The sequence below is a fragment of the Mixophyes fleayi genome, chromosome 2, assembly GCF_038048845.1.
Source record: "Mixophyes fleayi isolate aMixFle1 chromosome 2, aMixFle1.hap1, whole genome shotgun sequence".
NCBI lineage: Eukaryota > Metazoa > Chordata > Amphibia > Anura > Limnodynastidae > Mixophyes > Mixophyes fleayi.
In genome coordinates this window covers 293,457,335-293,477,215 of record NC_134403.1, presented here as the reverse complement: position 1 = coordinate 293,477,215, position 19,881 = coordinate 293,457,335, and the positions used below count along the sequence as shown (strand labels likewise).

General features: G+C 37.5%; 1 protein-coding gene across 1 annotated transcript; it reads left to right on the top strand.

The window, feature by feature from the left end:
* Positions 1-4,382: 4,382 nt before the first annotated feature.
* Positions 4,383-19,881, top strand: ATP6AP2 (ATPase H+ transporting accessory protein 2). Its single transcript, XM_075196419.1, has 9 exons — positions 4,383-4,558; positions 9,018-9,145; positions 10,431-10,559; positions 12,193-12,288; positions 13,343-13,480; positions 15,123-15,176; positions 17,474-17,623; positions 17,931-18,050; positions 19,483-19,881. Exons 1-9 carry the CDS (start codon positions 4,516-4,518, stop codon positions 19,675-19,677), a joined length of 1,053 nt encoding a protein of 350 aa, XP_075052520.1. The 5' UTR covers positions 4,383-4,515; the 3' UTR covers positions 19,678-19,881.

Here is a 19,881-nt window from a genome sequence, read left to right as displayed (position 1 = left end):
AGATATCTGAGATATCTGCTGCGATGCTGCAATAATACATAGTAATTTAGTGGTAAGTCCCCGAAAACTGCTGTTTTCGGGGATTTACCTCTAAATTAGAGGGGAGATCTTTGATAATTAGGCCCCCATGTATACTGGGCTTTCTCAAAAATGTAAATTTGTTAACATTATCATTTTCAACTCAGCTTACAGGGAACACTGAGCCAGAGATGTAAATATAATAGTCCTCACCTAATGCCCAGATACTTTTAATATGGGGTGTGAGGGCAAAGACTGAAGAAATGGTGTAGAATAATTAAGGAATAAGGAGAAGAAAAGGGAAATCTGTCTCAGATTAGGGGGAGTTTACTTGTCTGTAAAACTCACTATTCACTCCTAGGAGTTTTGAAAAAGTGTAGATGTTGCCTATAGCAACCAATCAGATTCTAGCTAGCATTTATTTAGTACATTCTACAAAATGACAGCTAGAATCTGATTGGTTGCTATAGGCAACATCTCCACTTTTTCAGACCCCCAGTTTAGTAAATATACCCCCAGGACTGAATAATGAGTTTTGCAGACAAGTCGAGTTGCCTCTTTTTGCCCTTTTAGAACTCCATCAATGGCATACATAGGCCAATATTCTTGTGATCCCAACCCAATGATGGCCGAACCGCCATCCTCTGAATTGTCAGTAGTATCCAAATAATAAAAAAGTCCTGAACAATTTTTAAGAACCTTTAACCAGACTACCCATATATGATGGCAAAGGCTTGCAATCAACTAGCAAATCCCCTTTGCAAGAGCTTATACCATTTCGTCTTAATCTTCCTCCATTTCTTCTTTCAAACTTTTCAATGGCAAACCCATGCAAACATCTGAAACCTCCCCCAAAACGTTCTCTCTGACTTCATGTTCCACATGCATCTATCAACCCTTCAAAATATACATCTGTACTACCTTGTGATGAGTCTGAAAATGACAAAGACTGCTCCTTAGTCTTATCTTCCCCACTTAATTCATGTGATGAAGATGGCCCTGGACCAGCAACACTTAATTCAGAATCTACCAGCTGCGGTTTTATTACCACAATCCCTCTCATGGCCTTCTCAGGTTAGAAGTGAACTAATGCTGTGCTGACTAGCCAGGGGCTAATTTTCACAGTTGTAGTCTCTCTTTCTGTTATAACAAAAACCACCTGCACAGGCTGCAGATTTGAGGGTGTGCCACACTACCCGTTTTTAACTAATTTTGCTGCCTGTTTTTAATTTCTTTTGTTTTTACATTGTTTTACACAATGAACTGTGCATGAGAACTGTTTTATCCCATTAAAAGTATTTGAGACTGATCTTTAACAGCTGTTATCTGGTACAAAAAACAAGTATTTTTACATAGCAGAAATGGTTGGGTACAGCACAGAACTCACCTAAAAAGGTTAGCTCATTTTAATAATCTTGCTCTACAAAATTAAATCCTTTTTCTGCACTGCTCCACCAGAGGCGCAAGAACATGCCTGCTACTTACTTCATTGGGGACACCTTTACATTGCCCAATTCATCATCATCATCATTTATTAATACAGCGCCACTAATTCCGCAGCGCTGTACAGAGAACTCATTCACATCAGTCCCTGCCCCATTGGAGCTTACAGTCTAAATTCCCTAACATACATACACACAGACAGACAGACATAGAGAGAGAAAGAGAGAGAGACTAGGGTCAATTTTTTGATAGCAGCCAATTAACCTACTAGTATGTTTTTTGGAGTGTGGGAGAAAACCGGAGCACCCGGAGGAAACCCACGCAAACACGGGGAGAACATACAAACTCCTCACAGATAAGGCCATGGTTGGGAATTTAACTCATGACCCCAGCGCTGTGAGGCAGAGGTGCTAACCACTTAGCCACCGTGCTGCCCTCATCCCATCATTCATCCCATCTATCTATGCAAACTGCTGCAAATCCAACTACTTTAATTCGCAAATCTATGTGCCCCAGTGGACTGTAGGAAAGGAGTCACTTAATGATCATACTTGCATGTATAACATAACTGAGCAGCAGCAGAAATTTACTCTTTAATTTTTCATACTTTTAGAACATTTTACATAACGGATCTCTGGCTATTAGATTCTAGACCTGTATAATTAAACATAACACATTGGCATTTATTGGCCAGGTGAATTACTGGCCGGAAGATTCTGTCATGTAGATGCTTAATTTTTTTGGCTTTAAAAAAACCCAAAACATTCTTAGCACAGTGGTTTCAATTAAGATGTCAGATTTTTACTGAAGGAATAAAATGTTGCATTTTTACTGACAGTTGGTAAATGTTTTTTTCTTTAAATCTTTTAATTTTGAGAAGCAAATGCTAACAATGGAGCTTCAGTTATTTATTTTCAATCACATAAGTGTCAGCATGGGCCATTTACCTAAGCTTAGGAAAAATACATCTCTGCGGCATTTTATTTTGTGCAAATATGTATATTTATCAACCTTTATTTCAGAGTTTATTTTTTATTCTAAAATACAGCTGCTTCCAGTCTAATTTATGTCTTATTCATTAAATATTAATATGTTAAGTCCCTAGAATAAGGAATAGTGAAAATTGCATTCAATACACAGAAAAATGGGAATTGGACTGTTCACCAGGTCAATTATGAAAAAAATGGACATTTTCATGGACAAATCTCGAACTGTCCCTAGAGATTAGATAATTACCAACAATTTAAGCATCATCTACTTAATTCAGCCCAAGTAAATTCAATGGAATACTAGTGGGGATCAGTGCAGTTTCTTGGGTAGAAATGTATACAGTAATTTGTTAGGTAATCTTTAGTCATAGTATGTATTGATAAATAACATTGAACACCCTCTGAAATGCTATACATCTGAATCTGCCTCTTTATTATTGCTGCATCTGAAATGCATAATTTAATTATGTTATTGCATAGATCATACTTGCCTCCGGGAGACTCCCAAAATTTGGGTCAGTCTCACGGACTCCCGGGAGAGCTGGCAAATCTCCTGCATCCTGCTACTACCATCCCAAAATGACACAATTTGCGGTGAATCGCTTCATTTAGGCCCCGCAACACAGCAAAACGACATTCCTGTCGCAGGGGCGGGGCCAAAATTACGCATTTGCCCGTTCCCCTCCTGGAAAAAACTTGTCCGAAATAGGTGTCTAATCTCCTGGAACATCAAGGAGACACATGAATTAAGGCGAGACCTACCAGACTTCCAGGAGACCAGCTAATTCTCCCAGAAGGGAGCTTACCTGCTTGCAAAGTGGGTAGGGACATACTGTAATGACGCAAATCACGTCTTTGAATTCACTTAATGGCTATCACAGTGTATCAAAATGCAAAGTTAGGCTACCCAAGCGGAAAGATGTCTCACTCTGAATCAGGTCCAAAGTGCGTGCACACAAGTTCCTATTCAGAACTTCGATGTGCTGTATCACCCTCAGATAAAAACACCTGGCACACACCTGCAGGAGTGTGCAGCACACACTCACTGCTACCGTGCTAGCAGAGCAGCAATGAACCAGGCATATCTCTCAACTTTCTCACTGCAGGACAACACATTCCTTCCAACATTTACAATCATGAAATCTGGACAAAATAAGCCCCCACCACACAAACTCCACCCACAAATACACAACTTCAGGTAAAACTCCACCCACTTTTGGTTCAGCCTCATCCTTTTCATAGGCAAACCGAGGGTGGGTTCTAGTGCCTGGAACCCCCCCCCCCCCCCAAGCCTAGGGTACTGTATAATTGAGGTGGCTGAACCCTGCCCCGCTTCATACGGCTCTGCTTGAAAAGGGAGAGCTGCGTGCATCTAACAATAGTGCACGCAGCATTGCCCATGTATTATGGGGATAGGAAGAGTTGGAGAGCAGCCAAGCACGGTCTAAAATTATAGTTACGCCCCCATGCATGCTGGTCACGCCCACTGGTGGAGTGGTGTGGAAACCCCCCTCTACAAATCCTGCGTTTGCCCCTGCTTTTTACAACCTGCCTATCAGTATGTCCCACCAAATCAGGACATTTGGTTGGTATGACTAGAGCAGTAGCACAGAGCCCTCAAATCAGTACTGCCCGTCCTGAGTACACCCTTCTCTCAGTTAATTAAATTTGCCACGGTAACTTCAATATTAAATTAAGTAGGACGTTTGGCGGCAGAGCCTCTTGTACAAGATGGAGAGGTTCATGCAGGGTCTGGGATAATTGTTAAGACTCAGTACCTCCATTTTACTTCCTTCCCAGCCATTTCCTCCCTTCCACCTCGCGCTTCCTAAAAGGACATTTCATGTGTCAATCACACAAACACCCGCCCCCTTATCCCTGAAAGTCACGTGAGACGAGCAGGGCTGGGTCGTACACTAAGGCGGATTTCTATTGGCTGCTGTGTTGTCGGTCAGCGGCTCTCCAGGAAGACGTTCCTGTCCTTCTTGTACTTGGCTCATAGTGGTATGAGGACCTGCATCAACCATTTGAGATAACCGGTGTATCTGTGCGATCAGCTGTAGCCATGCTGTGTCCAGTGCTGACCGTCTTCGCTGCACTTATGGCAGGTAAGCTGGAATGACCGCATTGCTATATACCCTCCTCCCATTCAGTGTGCTGGTCATGTCATATGACTGCTTCTCGCTGCCCCATCTTATATTATCATATCATGGTGTGGTATAGGCGTACATGTCATACGTTATACTCCGTCCATGTATCTTGTGGATCTAGCCTGCTGTATTTACCGGGAGGCGATGGTGTGTTGTAATCGTGACCAATAAGAACATATGTATGTTCTATATGCTTAATGAACTTGCAGCCATGTCAGTTCCCTCATGTCAAAAGGGGAAGTTACTGCATTTGCTTCTTTTTTTGCTATTTGAGTATATAAATTAATCATCTTGTGTTTATAAAGGTGAATGGTTATCTAAATGCAGATTCAGTGCAGACGTTAGTGGTATATAAAGGAAGGTCTGTTTTTCTTTTTTTGTGTGTGTAGTCTATGTATGCACAATACTATGTTATTGTCAATATAACTTAAAATCACAAAAATTGAAGCACTTAAACGTAATAGGATAGGAATTACTTTTCAACATGTCTAGTTGACAATAAAAATAAATACATTTTATATTTGTTATTAAATCTCAAGTTGAGCTTGTTTCGTAAGGCCAAATAAAAGTCAGGGTGACAGAAATTCTATCCTCAGATTGTCTGTCTGTTGGGCACTATGATTTATATATTTGTAGTCTCATTTAATATCCTACAATCTTGTGTAGAAAATAATGTATTATATTGAACTGTTTGGTCATGTTGGGGTTTTTTTCTTTTTGCAATTGCATCACATGATCCTTTTTTTTTTTTTTTTTCTCATTTCTGTTGATCTATTATCTGTTCTGTGGAGGATATCTGGAGGGCTTGAATCACTTCTATTTTTGTTTTCTATTATTATCTGTAATGCTTAGGACTTGGCAGATTCCCTTAACGTTCAGCTTTATGCCTAAAATTTGACCAAAACATCCGTTGGTGTTCCCTTTCTCATAAAATTTAGTCAATTGTCTTATAGTAATTAGGAATAAACACTTTCTTATCATGTCCGTCCCCAAATCTCCAAATTATGGAATTAATTTACTTTTTTCCTTCCCGTATTAAAGAACTTTACAGCTAACATAATATGCTTTTTTTTTTTTATTTCATTTTTACCCAACAAGAATCAAAGTTTCTAGAAATAATTCTTACTCATGGAAACTTTGATTTGGTTTGTGCTTCTTCTTCTCCCGTACTAAGTTCCTTATTCTTAAAGCAGTGAAGAATTTGTTAATAAGTTGAGCAATTTGCAGCAGTGGGTTTTTTACTTATTTTTTTATTTTTACAACAGGGCATGACAGTCCTGCAAGGAAATACAAATCCTTTCTGTCCCGGAACATTTTAATACTGTATCACAAGTTGGTAATGTCATCCCTGCATCCATTATAACCAAGTGTCTCTTCCCGCAGTCACTACTAAGCAATTTAATAAAGAAGGGAAGCTAGGAGCAATGTATGGTAAATAGGGTATTTTTTAAATTCAACTTACTAAATTTTGGGCACGTTGTCCCAAGCATTCTGGATAATGGTTCCCATACCTGTTTAGTAAAAAGCTATGTGCATGTTTCTTGGTATTTGTCCTAGAAATGCTTACTTCTGGAACTTACCAGTCTTTTCCCTGTCCTACCTTCACTTTATACATCAGTCTCAATGGCATGTGAACGGACAAATCCTGCATCATTTTAGTACAGGTTCATCTTGCCACTGTAATTTTGGGAAAACGATAAAAAAGGTTATTACAACAGTTACTTTATTTAACACACTGTAACTATGTCAAGGCTTCATTATTAGTTATAATATTTAAATAGTTTTATATTCTAATACTGCATGACTTACTTGTTATAAATACCGCCATTTACCAGTACCTGCACGTTAAAAGTAGATAGTGCTAGAATAACATTGTTAAAGCTTTTCAATAAAGTTGTCCTGATTGTAGTCTCTGTGTGGTTGTGCTTCAATCATATGATCATAAAGCCTGCATTATACAGTTAATTAGACATCCTCTTTTCTTGTTACTGAACAGGTCACTCAGTTCTTTCAAAATTCTTCAGCACCAGTGCCTGACATCCACTTTTTTTTTTTTTTTTAAGATATGGAATTGTATGTCTAGATTAATAAATGAGCTGTTATAGGAGCATGGACAATGCATATTTTTAGTGGGTGACTTATTTTGGGCACATCTGTCATTTGTGCTGGTCCTTGATAGTTTGTTTTGCACTTTACAAATTTGTATGAAACCATAGCCTGTACCAAGTATCTTCACAAAGAGCAGGGTTGTCAGAAGACAGTAAATTTATTGATGTATAAAAAGTCAAATTTTCACCTGTCGGTTAGAAAAAATAGTAGCTTATCCAAACCTTAACAAGGAGGTGAGAGTTTTACAGAAAAGCAGACTCGGAACTAGAAACACAATGGATAAATGCTTCAGCCACATGTTCTACATGTTCTGGTGCTGGAGGCTCCGATAGAGGAGCAATATAATAATTGATTGCAGGAAAAATATAGGGCACACGTTAATATTTCAGTGACAGGAAAGGACATATTTTTCTATTGTTTTGGAAGAAATAGTGACACAAATGTTTGTTTGGATGTGAACAATAAAAAGAATCTGAAATTACATCTAGACAGAGAATTTGGTCAGTCTAAGTCCACAGGGTGGATCTTATAGCCACATTCCCTTTTTGCTATATGTGTACATGTACACACCCACCAGTGTTTTGCTGCAAAGACTTATTAGTAAAAAGCTTTTATTATTGTTGGTGAGCTTTTTTCTGTTGACTGTGACTGTTCTATTTACACTTGACATATTGCCACTGTTGTATGTATGTTTATGTGTAAGCAATATGTGATGTGTGGAAGAGCAGGTTTAAGAGTGTGTACAGTAAACATGTTGATTGGTTCAAGTAGGATCAAGCAGGGTTACCCCAGAAAGTGATGTTCTGTGAGATCTCCTTAAATAACTTTTTATTAGAAACCATCATGCTGTAGAACTGTTTATATATTCCACAGATTTGTCCACACTTAATCCTCATACCCACTGATTTTGTGCGTTGTAGTAGTGTTTGTCACTAGTGTAGTGCACAAAAGTTGGTCTGAAGATGGAGCATTGGTTCCAATAATTTTGCACATGTTTGAGAGTAATGCTGTTTTATTCCTGTTCTATACATCATTTAAACCAGGTTAAACGTATTGGGCCTGATTCATCTTCTGACGCAAGTCCCTTTGCATGCTGTATCTTACGTCAATGAACGCAGTTGCATGTAATCCATGTCTGAACATAAATGACCCTTACTACTGTCTACAACTTGAAGGGCGGAACTGGGGAGGGAAGGGGCAGGCAATGTACAGTAAGCTCGTGCTTGGCAGAAGCTGCCAATTCAACCTCTGGGTATCTTGTACATATGTGTTTTTGTTACTGTACCATTTGCACCAGCTACAGGGCAAGTGTAATTGCCAACTGATAGTGATGACTGTCACGGCATCGTCTTTGTATTAAAAACTGCACGTAAGCGTTCCACTAGATAGCATAGAACATGTGTATGCAAGTAAGAGAAACTATAAAAACAGATTACATGTACAGTACATATTAATAACATCTAGATTTATGTATTAGTTACAAAAAATTAAGAATTTATTATTACTATAAACATTAATAAAAATGAGTTGGCAATTTATTTTATAATTTGTTTTTTTTATTATGTATGTGCGTATCCTGCAATCTGTTAACATAAGTCAAGTACTGTTTAGGCAGAAATGTGTGTTGAAATCCAATTGTATTTTTATACGCAGGTACACTCAAGTTTCGTGCTCATTTTAAAAGCGCAAGTTGCATTCACATTGGGTTTTGAAGATGAATCCGGCCCATTGTGCTCAATGGAGTGACCTTTATTTTGCACTGTTAAAATACCAAAGTGTACCAGGCCTAATTATGCTGGCATAGACTTTCATTTAAAGGAAGTCTCTTTTTGAGAGGTTGATTGCAACAGTAAATCTCACTGCTCAAGCATTTTTTAAATATAAAAAATGGCAAAAATACTGTGAAAATATATTTTTATTTAAAAATACGTTTACAGCTCATTATTTAACAGGGCTATTTTCCTAATCCATTAAGAGAGTTAATGCTAGATTAGACAGTGGTCAATCAGAAGATTGTTTTGTGATACTTGGAATTTATTGCAATCAGCAAAAAGAGTTAGAAGTAACAAATATAAATGTGCTATAAAAACAAAGCATTATTTTTAGGATGTTGATACTGATGTGTATTTGCCATGTCCTGACGAAAGCCACATATTTAACATATTCTATATGGGAATGCATTTTATGGCTTATAAAGGTATTACAAATTGGGAAGACACCTGCCATGAGTTGAACTCCCTAGGGACCGTAGGGGTATACAATTCCATATTATACAGAAATATTTAATATTTCTTTTATTTCTTTCTAGTTTCAACTGCTGATTTTACTGTCTTGAAGTCTCCACAAAATCAAATCTTTAAACAGGGAAGTTGGCCAATTCCTGGAGAACGCATTCCTGATGTGATTGCATTGTCTATGGGGTTTTCTGTAGAAGAAGTAAGTGTGTAATTTGACTTCTTCCAAGAATTATTTGAGCTGTGAGAACATGTAACCTTAATGGGTCAAAAGAAAAAAGAATTAACAGTAGTAGGAAAGTAACTGAAATACCAGACCATCACAATATTAGGTTTAAGTTACTAATTGTACCATTCTAACATCTGTTGAATTGATTTTAATTTCAGTCTGTTGTTAGATTTATAATTTAGTTCTACATTACTTAGGGTAAATTTTACATTCTGTGTATGTTTACCGTCTCTACTCCAGGTCATGAATGAAAACTTGCTGTTACTTAGAAGCCATATGCTTTGTACTGATAAATAGATTATTAAGTGAAATAAACATGGATTCAAGGATGCTGTGCGGCCATAACACAATGGCCACATGGATAGCACTCTAGGGCATAGGTATCCATGTTGTGACACACTGCATGGGTAATGTATTAAAAGCCGCACAGTAAGTGAACTTTTAAAGGAATCGTGTGACTGAGCGTACGAAAACATTTTTTTTTGTGTGTGTGCAATGTCAGTAATTTTTGTTGGTATGTATACATCAGTGTTGGCTAACCTGTGACACTCCAGGTGTTGTGAAACTACAAGTCCCAGCATACCCTTCTAGCAAAAAGCTGCTATATATTGGCAAAGCATGCTGGGACTTGTAGTTTCACAACACCTGGAGTGTCACAGGTTAGCCAACACTGGTATAGATTCTCTTAACTCCATAGCTCTTTTCTCCACAAGGAAAAAATCTTTACTAATGTCAGATGAAGAATCCATTGAAACGTTTAAGTACACCCTGATTCTCTAGTCGTAATCCATCCTTAGTTTGGGGACTGTCAGTTGTAAGCTCCGAACAAAATAAGGCTCGCTCCCTCTGTAACCTGCTATATACATTTTAAGAAAGTTATGTTCGGTTTTCAGCCAGTGGGAGGGATGTCGGACATCTTGCTATAGAACCTTCATTACTTGTTTATATTTCTGCCAGCAATATTATGAATCCAAGTATGAAGCTCTGCTTTAATCACAAGGTTCTTCAAATTCTTTTTAGAGTGGGAACCCATCTTCCTACCTGATCGGATCCTCTGAAATACAAAATGTAAAAGTAGAGACAGTAGATGGGTTCCATTACTAATTGGTTACACTTGTGTTTAGGAATTATTTATCCTTCATACAGTGCTACACAGGGGCCTCAAGTACCTGAATGTAATGTATTATAGAATGAACAGAGATCTGTTACAGAAAAGAAATAGGGAATTACAATATACTTCTCTTGGTGTGTCCCCTAGGATCTGCTTTGGCCAGGTTTAGGACCTGGCAACATTTTCCATCGTCCTCGTGCAACCGTCCTGGTAACGGTGACAGGTGTGGATAAACTTCCTGCAGCAGACAATGAGATTTCCTACCCTGTAGAGAATGTGAGTATTATGGTGATTTGATTGCTTTCTTCACACAGTGCATTTTGTTCTGAATTATATAAAGCAGAGGAAAAAAAACACACATAGGACACTTGCATGATATTTGAGCAGACTAAACTGATGTAGAAGTATATTTGAGCTTGTGTTTGAAATGCTCCTCCTTCCTTCACAGTTATTCCAGTACATACACATCATGTCCAAACGTATGTGGAAAACAGAATATCACATCCATGTGTGCTTGTTGACGTTCTCATTCCAAAACCATGGGTATTGATATGGAGCTGGTGCCACCCTCCTTTAACAGCCTTCATTCTTCTGGGAATGCTTTGTACTAGGTTTTTGAACATGACTGTGGGGATTTTCAGTCATTCAGCCACAAGAACGTTGGTTAGTTCAGGCACTGATGTTGTGTGATAAAATGACATTCTAGAGAATTGTGTGCGTCTCTAGAATGTCATTTTATGCTTTAGCCTTAAGATTTCCATTCATTGGAACTAAGGAGCCCAAGCCAGACCATGAAAAACAGTCCCATACAATTATTTCTCCTCTACCAAACATACGGTTCGCAATATACATTCAGGTAGGAAGTGTTCTCTTGGCATCCGCCAAACCCAAATTTGTCTATCGGACTGCCAGATGGTGAAGTGTGATTCATCACTCCAGAGAACATCATTCCACTGCCCAGGGTGAAATGGCATAATAACTGTACATACAGTTGACAAAGGCAGCTTTGTGTGTGTGTGTGTATATATATAGCTCTTGCACATTTATAATATATATACAGGTTGGTTCATAAGTGTGGAAACACCCTTTTAAAACAGAAATGAGTAAGGACATATAAATCCAGTGTCTACACATTTGATTTGGGTGGGGTGGAAAACCTTTATGTATGTGGCCAGTATGGTGGCCATCTTGATGTGTGCCATCTTGGATGCAACTCTTATTTTTTTTAAATGGGAAGGTAATCATGTTACGTATCAAATATTTATATATACTGGCATATGATTAATTATTATTATTTTTTTTTAGCAAGGACCAGAATACATACCCATATCAAGCATAAAATATAGCCTCATGTTCATGATACAAAACTGCTCCCAGCATTACTTATGTTCTAATGATATAATATGCTGCCAGCAACATGTGTGGCCTCACAGCTTCTCAATACAGTCATTATAGTAGAATTGTCACTTTTTTGCATTGGTTGCAGACTTTGTATTAGCACAGTAATGCTGATTTCTGAGCTAGTCATTAATTTGTGTGTGCTGGATTACAAAAGTGGATTATTATGGATTATTGTGTGTGCTGGATTACAAAAGTTCCTAGAATCTCTTATGACCAATGATGGCAAATGAGAACATGTGGAATATACATATGATTTCTTCATTCTATTTCATTAACTTCTGCATTATTATGACTGATGTGTCTAAGCCTAATCAGACACAACTGTTTGCTGAAACACAAATTTCGTGGCAAAGGGAGGATTTTATCTTCATCAATTACACAAATTGTGTTTCTGCCTTTTCCTCCCTTGAGACACTTAAACACATTGCAAGCTTTACAACAATATATAAGAGTTTATTTTATAGTGCTGATCTCACATGACATTCTTTTTTCTTTTTTTCTCTTGTAGGCTGTTCCTTACAGTGTCGACAGTGTTGTGAACTCTATCCATTCGCTGTTTTCTGAAGAAATGCCAGTAGTTTTACAGCTGGCACCCATAGAAGAAGTAAATATAATCTATTTTACTTTTATGTTTGTATGTTTTCATTTAATTGTCTGTGTTCTGTTGCAGTTGATCTGTGTCTGAGCACAAATGGGGAGTAATAGGAGCATAGCATCAGAGGGGGAAGATTGTAGTTTTTAAATGATATTTTCTTGTATCGTTAATGATCAAATATGTCCTTTTTTTTTTTTTTTTATATATTATTTCCTGGATAGATCTAGATATCTATGACCTTTTCTTTCCTCTGTTGATCTGACCCATTTTTGCCTTGCTTCATCTAGTCTCGCCCAGTTGCTTGGAGCACCATCATTCCGGGAGTGTACTGGGAGTTACTAGTTTGATTTGCTTTTAGTGTGATCTGTCTGTGTTGTATGTACACCCAACACAAATGCCTTTTGTATGCTTATCACACTTTGCTCTTGACTAGTTCTAGAATGTTTTAAAGACATAAAATGAATAATGTAAATATATAAATTGGATATAAAGCTTATTATATTGTGTGTGTATTATATATACACACAATTATAATAAACTTTTTATAGCATATATATCATGAGCAAGATAGAAAGTAAACAATTATTGCTCAGTGATAATGTAAGGAAAAAGCACAGAGATATTTACAAGGTGTCACCTCTTGAAGTTCATGAAGAGGGCTGCAAAACAATTTCAGGAGGGGTATGTCTGGTGCAGTGTGAAGAATGAGTGGGGAATTTTGACAGGCGTTTAGAGCACCATACCAAAAATATGTAGTTACAACTATTCCGCATAAGATTTCAAACCAGTATAATGTTATAATTGTTTGCAAAATAGTGAACCCATTATTGATACAATAAAAATTATAATATCATAACCTAATTAGATTTGCGGAATGTTCAATTGTATACTGACTTCTTAAAATTATTATTTATTTTTTTCAGTGTTTTCACCACAAAAAAATAGGAAAAAATGCCCATATTCTTTTGTTAGGAATCTGGTAATTTTACTATTGGAGAATTTACCAGGTAACTAAATAGTTTTGTGCCAGCACATTTACCTTGCAATTTGGTATTTTTTCCAGAGAGTTTACATGGTTGGAAAGGCGAATACAGTGTTTGAAGATCTTGCCGTCACTTTAAAACAGCTAAGAAGCCGCTTAGAGCAAGATAACTCCATTCTTGGCTCTCTGTCTGTGGGCTCTTTGTACAAAAATGATGAGGTAAATTTACAATATACAAAGTATTTAAATAGATTGTGGAGTAACTGATATATATGATGAATTGAATTATGTAGTGTTCTGTCATACAACCGTATTAAACTTAAGAAAGCAGCCAATTTACCTAATAAAGGAGGTACTTTTATATGACATGAGCTGGTCTTTATTATACGTGAAGCGACCTAGATAAGTGTCTATGACGTAGAATGCTTGAAGCAGCTTACAGTACTGGTTCTTTATGATTGACTTGTGATTTCAGTATTTTTAGGGTTTTGCCTCTGAAGTAACTTTTCATTCAGTGACCTAAGCTGGGTACACACATATATAATTATCATGCAGATCTGACAATTCACAACCTTTTCATCAGATATGGCAAGAGTGTGTACACTCCCACGATCTTGTTTTATCCTACCAAAATGCTTTGCATCTGTTGATTTGGTTTATAAATTTCCTAAAAATGGAACGATGTCCTCCAAATGTGGAAGTGTGTATACACATGACCAAGAGTGTAGGCAGATGGTTATGAGGGATGATTATCAAAGATCTGAAGGCTAAATGGGTAGGAGTGTACACATGAATGGGCATGCCTATTGGGACTTTCAATTGTTTTTGAAATCGTTAAAAAATTTGCATCTAATGTAAGATTGCAAAGGTGTGTACCCAATTTTAGGGAGTTTGCTAAATACTTTGTGCACTAATTGTGTTGTGCCCATGCTAAGCAATGATTTTGAAAAGAGAACATTGAGAATGGTTGCTTCAGCATATTTGTGCACATTGCTTTGTAAAGAATGGCCCAAGCCATTGAATCCCATTTGGTGTGTCCAGACACAATTGTGTTGCTCAACATCAGGTTGGCGTTACAATAATTTATTGATAATGTGAAAACTCACTATACATGTATAGGCTTATATGAATTTATCATTTCTATTTGGATTATTTAAACCTATTGTTAGCTTGTGTGTTGTGATACTATAAAGGGTTTCAACAATTGCCCTATATGTAGGTACAAAGTAATTGCCAGAAAAACCAACTGGAAATATACAATAATACATGTATATTCAGATGAGATGCTCATACTGGTTGAAAAAATGTTCTTGAAACAGTTTTCAAAAGTTTTTTAAAATGTGTGAATTTCTTGAAGTTTTGTGTGTGTGAAAGGTTTGAGCTGTTGGCCTATTCAGCATCTGTGTGGTACATTTACATGCATTAACCTTGCTTCTGGTTGCAAACTGTGTATTAGGAGGACTAAACTGCTCCTACCAGGGTCTTGGCTAGGACTTTCGTTTCCAGATTTGATGGGGGAAATATGTGCATTGCTTGATTTGAGGGTGGGGGATTAGTCAACCTCCACTTTTGGTCATGGCACTGACTTAGAGGAAATCTTGAAGAGTACCACCATTGCTCCCAGTTTTCACTACAAACAAGCTTGGCCCAAATCGTGAATAAACCACAAACAAGTGTGAGGCTGACGCACCTGCATCTTTGCTCACATTTCGTGCATCTCCATATATACAGTACTTCAATATTTTGAAGTAGATTGAAGTTTGTACACTTATGGTATCAGAGTGGAATATTGAGACTTTCAACATATGTTCTTTGTTAAGCACTGTACTTACATTTGATTGCCCATCTATATTCTTTTTAGACGGACAGACTGTTCTTCTCTGAACTGCAAGTTCTACAAGACATTCCTAACCTGGTGAGTTTATTATAATTTGATACACATGTGTTAGATAAACTAAAGAATGGGGAGGAAAAAGCCCATTGATCAGTCGTAATTATCCTTATTTATTCTCCGTCTCTGGAAGCGCTCCCATACATTGTTTAACCATTCATTGCAAAGTTAAATATTCATGTATATTGATATTTTCAGTAATATACTGTTCACTAAATTACTACTGCCTCAGTAAAGTAGGCTACAGTGTTTATTTAATTTTTCTACCCACTTCTTTTAGGTATTTTATATTACATGACCAAAAGTATAGTGTGTCATGGCAACAAGGGAAACATGGTTAGGCTCCTTTGAAGGGTGTAGAATTGCAAGACACCTCTGCTTATTTTATTTTGAAGATTCTGCCATGCACTCCACTTTCCCTCCCCTCCATAGTCTAATAAAGGTTTGTCCAACTAGTTGGCGGGGTCCTGTGGCTGGATGCAAGCAGCAGCTGACGGTGTCAACATTGAAGTTGCTATAATTGTCCTGATGCTGAGCAGTTTCACAGGCTGCTCTACCTTCACTAATAAATTATCACAACAAGCCACAATTGTAATAGTACCTGCAACAAGCCTAATGGTTTTGTCGAGAAAACACACTGCTTCACTATCTGAAATCAGGGTGGTTTCAATGGCTTCATGATTTTATTCCTTTTGAGCCCCACACCTTCAGTGAATGAAATCTTGTAGCCTTTCAACTGGATCTCCACAGTAACTGGGGTATGCAATATGAAGGAGACGCCACTGACCACCAGAGAACCACAAATGTGGACAGGCACAAACAGGATAGAACAATAAAATAAAGTAGGACGATCGGAGACACACATTAGAAAGAACAGAGGCACTACCTTTAATTTTTAGATTGTAAGCTCTCATGAGCAGGGTGTCACTTCCCCAATTACTTTCTACCCCTCCTTTGTCAATCTTCCCTTACCCCTACCATCCTTGTAATTGCCCTGGATTTTTCCTTTGTAATATGACTTTAATGTTTCATTTCTTGTATTTATATTCTTTTCAACTTGTGTTTGTTTATGTCTACCTTGTTTGTACTACCGTTATCATCATCATCACCATTTATTTATATAGCGCCACTGATTCCGCAGCGCTGTACAGAGAACTCATTCACATCTGTCCCTGCCCCATTATTATTATTATTATTATTATTATTATTATTATTATTATTATTATTATTATTATTTATTTACAGGGCGCCACTAGGTATCCGTAGCGCCGTAAAGGGTGAGACATCACGGAACAGTTAACAAAAAGCACAGTAACTCGGAAGCTCAAAGTACAGCTAGATGACAGGCGAGAGCCCCAGCGGGATAGCTAGAGGGGTAGAAGGGCCTCACGGAAGAGACAAGGAGCTGGAGAGCAGAGTTAAGGTGGTGGAGGAGAGGAGGCCCTGCTCGAAGGAGCATACAATCTAAGGGGAGGGTAGGACGGACAGAGACGCAAGGGTAGGAGGAGGAAAGGGGGAGAGCGGAGGCAAAGACGGAGGGGAGGGGGGGAGAGGAGAGCGACGAGGAGGAAGGTAGGTGGGAGACAGGAAGGAGGGCAGTTAAGTGGGGGACTGGAAGGCTATAAGGAAGAGGTGGGTTGGAGCTTACAGTCTAAATTCCCTAATATAGACACACACTCACAGACAGACAGAGAGGAAGACAGACAGATAGAGACTAGGGTAAATTTTGATAGCAGCCAATTAACCTACTAGTATGTTTTTACTGCACTGCAGAACTTGGGGCGCCCTATAAATAAACCCTATTAATAATTTTTCATAGGACAAAACCTTTTCAAGTGCACCGTATCACTTCTATTTCTATATTCTTATTTTCTTACTCTTTATGCATGTTGTATATAATACACAGTATTTGATCTTGTTCTGTATGCATGGGCAACTGCTCAGTACCACTTGCCAAGTTCTGTATCTTTGTATAAAAGAGTAGAGTTCTACTAGTAGTGTTCTTTGTGTCTCTTGATCATTGAGTATGATCACAATTGAACATGACATAATTCAATATTAAACAGGACTAATCATATAAAATCATTTTTTGGATTCTTAAAATAAACAAAAATTATCCATTCACAAAAAGTTGGACCGCATCAGCCTAGAAAATATCTGCAGAAGAATGTAGCGTCATTATGCTGTGTAATAATTTCTGTTTGATAAATGCTTAATGCATATACTGAGCCGTAGTAAATGCTTTTTGTAAAAATGTAAGCACTTTTTTTTTCTTCCCACTTGTTGAATATTTCTGTGACCTGTTTTTCTTTGTCACACAGCTGTCTCGGCATAAGCATCTTGCCAAAGATAATGCTCCAGATATTTATTCTCTGGAGTTAACCGGTCTGGAGGAGATCAAGAAACGTTACGGAGAAGACTCTGTGAAATTTAAGGATGCAACCCGAATTCTGTCTGAATGTCTACAGAACGTAAATAAATTCTGGTTTATTTCTAAGAATGTTTGGAATAAGGGGAGATTTGGAGTGAAATTCGGACAATATATGTTAACAAAAGACACCATACAAAATAGTGTGTGAATTTAATATTTTGTATATAGTAGGGTTTATGGTGATTGCTGTCCAACACTTTGGCCGCTATTGATGTAAACCTATCCAGACTGGCACCCATGTAGGAATATTTGACATTTTCATTGTGCTAGACCCTTTCAAAATATAAATCGATGTGTAATCATTTATTTATAAATGGCAGAGTCTCCACTAATCTCATATTTTACAGTTTTCAGATGATATGTACAGTATTTATGGGGGAAATGCAATTGTAGAAGTTGTCGCTGTGAAAACATTTGAGATTCCACTGACGAGGAAAAGTCGCTCCATTCTGGAAAGTGAAGCCATTGTAAGTGCAGCCGTTTCTCATAGGTGATAGAGAGCAAGGATTGTTTTCATACAACTAGTGATTGATACAATGGAATTCTGATTTAAAAAAATGGGGTAATTGATTTAAGGAATGTGTTATTATTATTGTTGTTAATACAGTCCTTCTTGCTAGACTGTTTATATATTGCTGACCTCCACCCCATTTACAGTACAAATTGCACATCACTCTTGAAATTCCCTCACTGTTTGGCCATCCATGTTCCTCAGGGAACTATAACAGTGCAGGTTTCCCATATCTCTTTGCTGGAGCACAGGTGAATTAATCACTGACTGACACATTTTGAAAGATCCACAGGTAGTAGAATTATTTCACTTGTGATCTGGAAAACCTGCACTGTTAGAGGTCCCTGAGGACTGGGTTTGGGAAATCACTTGAAATTTGGGTAATTACACTTTTATAAAGACAATGGGACATCCAACCATGTTATTGCTTTAACTTTTTTCATGGTCTCTTATATTTTTTGCCTTTACACGTTCCACACATCTGTATGTGATAATATTTGAGCACCCCCCCCCCCCCCTCTGATGCCTCTGTCATATTTGTGCTCTTTTTTTGTGGGTTTTTTTCTCCTGTACCCAAAGTAAGATGTGCCCTTTGTTCAATAAAAAAAATGATTGGGGGGGGGGGGATTACACTAGTAATATAATTGCACAACACACTATTATAGATGCTTTCAACTCCTTAAAATATGTAAAGCTACACTTCTTTGGTTATTAAATGCAGAGTAGAAAAAAAATGATCCTTCTTATCCAGGTACACTAATTTCCATTAGCTTGATTGAACATAAGCAGATCCTTTTTTATATATACAAATATCCCATCCATAACATGGCTGGTATATGTTATTGTATTTAAATGTTTGCAGATATATCTGTGGGCTGTGAACGTATGTGCTTTTATGTTTGCATGAAACTTTTTAAATTTATGCGCTTTGAGGTTGCAACATATCTGTATTATTCTCCTTTATAAAGCGCCATTATTTTACTCTGTGCTGGATATTAATATTGCATCCACTGGCCTGAAAAAGAAGGTTACCATGCCCCAATTGAGCTTACGTGCTGTGCATATATATATAGATGTATGTGTCTGCACACTCCCTTAGCAGCCTTATTAGAACCTTCAGAAATGTGAGATTCTTTATATGATTTCTTTAAAATGCCCCCTCTTACAGAGATTGTCCATTTCTTGTATTGCAATACATTTTAGCATGGCTAACTATCTTCAATCTATTTAGTGGGATACTTTAATGGTTCATGGCCTATTTATTGCAGGGGTTCCTTTTTTCACAAAATGTAACTGTGTATTGATGTTATACCACACTATGCTGAGTGACTAAGCTTGTTTGTGCTGCTATTCCTGTTTCACAAAGCATGTTTCCTTTATATTATTAGAGTAATCCTGGCAGTCCATACAACCTGGCTTATGAATATAATTTCAACTATGCTGTCATCTTCAACATCATCTTGTGGATTATGATTGGTCTGGCTCTTGCTGTGATTGCAATCTCTTATAACATGTGGAACATGGATCCTGGCTATGATAGTATCATCTACAGAATGACTAACCAGAAGATCAGAATGGACTAATGTTAATAGTTACTAAATTATTTAAAAAGAAATGGCGTTACAGATGTGTTTTTGTTTTTTATTCAGACATTGAAGCTTTGTGAGTATTTGGAAACATCTTATAAAGCTGCAAAAAAAAAAAGAACTTGTTAGTTTTATGCCAATGTAACTCACCAGTGTCATGCCACTTCCACTTGAACCACTGTCTCAAATCTCCTATTGCCT